The 6344-nt window shown below is 32.9% G+C and overlaps 1 protein-coding gene across 1 annotated transcript; it reads right to left on the reverse strand.

Moving 5' to 3' along the window:
• Positions 1–6: 6 nt before the first annotated feature.
• On the reverse strand, positions 7–6294 carry LOC112461112 (zinc finger FYVE domain-containing protein 9-like; the record flags this gene model as incomplete). Its single annotated transcript, XM_025026204.1, has 12 exons — positions 7–1092; positions 1176–1337; positions 1425–1545; positions 1846–2089; positions 2153–2568; positions 2707–2866; positions 3000–3164; positions 3236–3358; positions 3448–3663; positions 4096–4104; positions 4627–4801; positions 6215–6294. Coding segments are annotated over 12 exons (2027 nt in total), but the record flags the coding sequence as incomplete, so codon positions are not given.
• Between the last annotated feature and the right edge of the window lie 50 nt (positions 6295–6344).

Below are 6344 nucleotides of genomic sequence, written 5' to 3' on the forward strand. Positions count from 1 at the left end.
AATTTTTATGAAGATGTCGCAGGTTATTTCCGCACGTAAAGTGATCACCCTATATCTCGTAAAACAATCGAGAAAGGACAGATACTATATTTACATTAACAAAGATTATAGTATAACCTGCGTAAGTCTTTGGCAATAAACAACGTGTATTATTCAGCATAACTGAATTGATTGATGCTGACTGATCTGATTGATTACAATATCGAACAAATGTCTATCATGAGCTTCCTAAAATACATATCACTGCGCGCACGTGCACGCGCGCGCCAACAGATCTATACATATATATAAATTACTTATCCAAAATAATGTTAATTTTTTCTCCTGTAAAAAAATTAACGGTATTTTCTTACGTATAAATTTGAAGCTCGTTTAAAATTAAGCAAGAAACATATTTCTACGGCTAATAAAACTTCAATAAAATATTAATAATTTGAATGCAATATTAATAACTGTCCACTATTGATGTGTCGATATTGCCTTATCTTTCTATAAGAGAAGGTTATCTTCTCGTAACTCATGATACACATATTTGCATTACATTACCATTCATTCTTATGTATATTATCTGAAGCAAAAAATACAAGGTAAAGTTTTCGAGACAACAGACATTGGAAGTTTCTATCACTGCACATCGCTATTACTGTTTCCCTTCGATTCTCGATTCGTATTTGTAATAAATTATTATGCACATCATTGACTTATTTCGCGATAAAATTACAAATATTTCATTCGGCAATCTTAATAAATGGACAAATCGAAAATAATATCCTGAATTATAAAACAAAGTATACAATAAAAAGTAACATACAGATCATATAATCACCGCACCACGATGTTCAGTGCAATTGCACAGCTTCCCAGTTGAATGAAAGTTATTCTCCGATGAAGACATCACCGATTAAAACATGCGAAATATACATTACGTATCCTTGTTTAATCCTCAAGCACATAGAATATCAATTCAAGCACTGTATGTGCATCCTGACTGCTTTGTACAGCTTTATGTAAAACTTGAATTAATTCATTGTCTAAACTTTTCATATATATTGGCGGTAGTTTTGTACCCTCACTTCCAGCTTCATAACCCACCTATATAGAGACGCATATTTAACAATTTAAATACAATCCTAATGTAACAAAGTGAGTTCTATAAATCAAAGAGTTATATTTACATTATCTGGATGAATCGTTGTCCGCACACCGAGTTTTGTTAAACCCGCTGTTGCCAGAAGATCCAGCAATTTAACCAATGCTGCACACGTCGCTTTTGCTATGCTGCCAGATAGTTTGTTTATATCCACAGGATCGTTCACGCCATTCGAATGATCATCTGACTTTTGTAGTAATAGTATTTTATTAATTCAGTTTGCATACACATATGTATTTAAAATAATGATACTTCTCTGTAACGGCATACATACTTTTATAATGAATACTTCTGTCCAGCGTATGAATCGGCTTGCACCTTTATAATCAATGCCATTATGTACTCTAATAGATGGTATACCATCCATTAATTGTCCATCAATAGGACTTTTAACACTGTAATGAAAGATCGCTGTTTATTTAATGTGTTCAATATTGAGGCAAGAGAAAAAGTTCGTAATGTACAATTTCATGTGAAGTATATTAATATGTTGCATATATATTATAGCTCTTATTTCAAAAATTTGTTTTACTCGTGTGAGAGAGAAAGAAAGAGAAAAAAGGAGGAAGAAAATGAGATAGAGGAGGAAGATCAAAAAAGAAAGAAGGAAAGGAAGAAAGGAACAAATATTGGCAAAATTTATGCAAATATCTCAAATATAATAATAATAATTAAAATTTATCGAAAGTATTTACCCCAGGTTAAACAGCGTGTCGTTTTCGACCCACTTTATATTTACAGTCTCGTCTGGCTCCGGTGCTCCCTGGCGTCCGCAACCGATTGAAAAATCTTGCATATTTTTGAGAGCAGCTTTCAAAGCTTCCATTTTTTCTGGCATTATTTCTACCATTAATCCATCTTCAACGATACTGGACTTGGCAGAAAGTCCCATTGAAGATTTTAGAGCACCATTGATGACAATGAAACTGGCGCCGGTTACTATATAATAGAAAAACAGTTATTTCCATGTCATCAGCAGAAATTTTTTGCTTACAAACCCACCTGTTCTTGGCTTGTTGTGAATATTTATCGCTTGCGTTTGGTAACTGCTTTCATCACCAGTATTCGTTTGTATGCAAACTAAATGTGAATCCGCGGTTATGCTAAAGTTTGAGGCATAAGCTAAGACATGATCATTCGAATTATGAAGTCCTTTTATAACTTGGTCATATCGATTCTTGGGGAACATAACGTCTGTCGTACGATTTTTAAGGTGAATTGTTAAGCCCCTCACTCCTGGCAAAGTATAGCCGAAATTTCTAAAATCCGCTAATACTTTCATGACAGTGTGCCCAATCTCGAAATATAACGCATTTCGAAAACGTACGGACACCAATGGGCAAGGATAATAACGATATTCCGCTCCGAGACGTAAAAGAAGCCTTAATGGGAATACTTTGGCCCACGGGGTTTCCCACCTAAAATCAACAACAGATACAAGTGAAATTATAATTGTCAAATAAATGGAATCATATGAAACAGTTTGCAAAATACATGGATCTATTCACGAGAAAAAAAGTTAAATTTTACTCAGAGCAAAATTTTATTATATTCACCTGTGAACCAAAAGTCCAATCAAGAAAGGTGCGGGCGGTAAAATTATCTTTTGCAAGCACTGCAATGTCTGGCGAATAAAAAGAAAACCCGCATGCTCGCGCGAGCCCAACAGGTTGGTGCCTTGATATACCGAGAAACCGAGTTCCGTCATTGTATTACCTGAAAAAAGACAAACAGGATAGAAATAATTTATTGCAATATGAAGTATGAATATTGTGAATATTGTGCGCTGTTATTAAGATATCAACTAAATTTATGTAATTGACGTATATACATATACAAGATATTATACCTTTAACAGCTTCGAGATATAATTGATTGATATATATCAGAAGATCTTTTGGAATCCGTGTTTCATCTGGTAAAACCTCGACTAATAAAATAACTTCGTCCTGACCGATGCAAGCAAGACCTCTCGACGTCACGTTCCAGCAGATCTTGTTTACGCAGCAATTTACTGCGAATTATGTGAATGAGAACGTTAAGTTTCTTACACATATACCGGCAGTATAATTTCTTTACACTTACAATTAGTTATCTTCACATATGCATAAAGATTCCGATTAATCGCGAACATTACCGACGGTTCGCATTCGTTTTTCAGCGTTTTATAGAGCACACCTTCGTCCATAGGTGGATGGTATGTAATATCTGGTTACGATAAAAAGAAAAAAAGTGAAGCGATAATATGAATGATGTAAGTTACTACAACTATGAATACTTTTATATAACATCCTTACGGCCTTTGTGTATCGTGACAGTCGGAGGCAATAAATTAGAATCATGTGGAATATAACTATTGGTCGTATTGTCTAGAGGAGGATGATGATGCTGCCTTCTCGTTGCAGTGTCCGCAGATCCCGTGGCAAAAATCCGTTTAGTTCCCTGCTTGCGGTACGGTGGCTTTGGGTCCCAACACGTGTCTAGCTCTGTCAGGTCACAGCCAGGCCTTATTCCTGTGTTTTAGTTATAGGTGCGTAAAAATAAAACAAACAGGATAGGCTGGGGAAGGGCGAGTTGTCAACGTACTGACATGTTCCAGAAAGGCAAAAATAAACAAGTAGTAATTTCGCGTTGGACGTACTTTGAATTAATAATTTTACATGGGACGTGTTTGGACAAAGGAATAACAGAAATAAGACGAAACGAAAAAATATACAGTAGGAAAAAGTATGTGTGTACGATTTAGGAAATAATTGTATACTTAATTATACCTTGAAGAAGTAAATAGCGACCGATATATGTGTGTGTGTAACACACGTAATAAAGAAATTTGACATTTTCCGATCATCGGGCGGAATTTTATGCTTAAATACTTTGTATATATTTGCCTTATGCCTCGCATCACGCGCCGATTTATCTCATACAATCTTGAAACGTAATCTTACCAGTCAAAGCTGAAAATATTACATTACTAAATTGGTGTACGATATTACTGATAATAATGAACATCTTATAAATCTTTTCTCCTTCATATTCATTTATTGTGAGATCTATCACTTCAGTCATGACACGAATTCTGTATTTTCAGAGACAGTAGACTCGAATCTTAATACGTCTAGCTCTATCTTAACGGTGTCTTATTATTCGCTCGTTCAAAGAGCATTTATTCGGCATAAGATCTCGTCCAATGACAGAAATGTTAAACTTAATTCATTCTGTAGAATAATTGTACATAACAAGAATAAATTATGTATACTCAGCATACCCAGTACGTTCATGAATTTACGATATATAAAAATTATAGCTAATATGTAAATCTGTACATTATGTAATTTAAGGTGTATATATTTATTACGAGATAGAGATAATTACTTTAGAATTACTTAGCATTAACGAGAGAAAAAGAGAAAGAGAAGGAGAAAGAATGAATTAAAAACACTAATAACATTAATAAATTGTAAGTAATAATTACCTACCGTCACTGAACATTACGGATTTCTGTCCTTCTGCACGATGTTTCGAACCCTCTCTTTTAAGAACGCCCACAGGCACCATCACCGTCGGTGGTGGCGGCAAACCGCCGGCTAACTGTTGCAAGGGTGGTATAGTTGAACAGTACTCCATGGGATTATTTGGATTAGGCTGTCTCCCCTATAACCATTTGTCGAATACTTCTAACATCGACATTTGTTTAATTGTTCAGCAAACACATTTATTAGTCAGGTATACAAAAAGAAATACGATTATTCTCTTTTAACGTTTTTACAGTAAACTTTAGTAAAGGGAATCTCTATCGTTCTAAGAGAGATTAGGAAAATCGATGTTTGTAACTGTGAATAGTTTCATTATTAAGAAATAATTAAGAAATCGATGGATTTTGAAGGATTGTTTTAAACGTTTTAAACACTTGTTGCTATTCGTGTAAGTATTACTTTTGATGATCAGATCTTATCATCGCAGATTCAATTTTATTAATTAACGTAATTTAATTCGATTATACAGCATACACTTCATTTTATTTGTGCTCGTCATGTGTTTGCTGGACTTCAGAAATAATCACGATACAAAGCAGACTATATTTTATTGCACAATAGCTCAAACAAAACATGCTTTACTTTTGTAACGACATGCATACTTTGCTAAAAAAACAAATAAAATGTGTTTAAAACCCAAGAGAAGCTATAAATCATATATACTACTATAGTGTAATTCAACACAAAATAAACATTACAAACAATAATAAGAATGCTTATTAAACACAATTGATAATAATCTATATCTTTCCTTGTCTTAAAGAATCAAGCATCTTAATTAGTCATGTATTCTGTATTATAAAACTATCTGAAGTATATGTATTTATTAAATATTTAAGCGAATCAATGGATTTTCTTCTGCTAATATAATTTGAAATCATACTAAATATACTATGCCAAATAATGAAATGGAGAACAAAGCATTACGTGTTTCAAGTAATTATATTACGTGAAGTTTTACAAAATTATCCGCAAAATATCAATATATCGTATTAAAAAAATAATAATAATAAATTTATTTCTCAGGAAAATATATTTTCATTTATGTGTATCATATTAAAAAAAAAAAGGATTATAAATCTGGCAAAGCATTTCTAATCCGATGCAAATATACATTCCGAAAATTCCCTATCAAAATAAAAACATTACGATATAATACCAATTTATGTATTAAAGTTTTGGTTATCAATATATTTGTTAATTTAATCTGTTTTTGATATACATAAATTGTCTGCACAAGTAAAGCATAAAATTCAAACAGAAGTATTCAACAAGTTGTTATAGGTATTTATAATTAGGCTTATATTAATGTTCATGTAATGCTTAAAAAGTTAGTATTATTCGGGGGAATTCAACAGATGAAATCATAAAAGTGATTTGTTAATATGAATTTAAATAGCTTCTTTTTTTTTTTTAAGTTTCGTTAACAAATGGGCAATTCTTTCAAGTAGGCCCTTATAGCTGCTCCTACAGCTACAGTTTCGTTACAGCTGTTGATACAAAAAAATCAATCCACAAATAAATAACATACCTGTACGGAATTAACATCGCTACAATCGGTATACGAATTATAGCCAGCTGACCAATCACCTATTCCCTGTTCGCTCTCTGCTGAAAAAGCAAATACATTGTTAGTCCAAGAACACCATCATCTTTTTTTT

The sequence above is a fragment of the Temnothorax curvispinosus genome, unplaced genomic scaffold (assembly GCF_003070985.1).
Source record: "Temnothorax curvispinosus isolate PA1 unplaced genomic scaffold, ASM307098v1 QBEX01011094.1, whole genome shotgun sequence".
NCBI classification, from domain to species: domain Eukaryota; kingdom Metazoa; phylum Arthropoda; class Insecta; order Hymenoptera; family Formicidae; genus Temnothorax; species Temnothorax curvispinosus.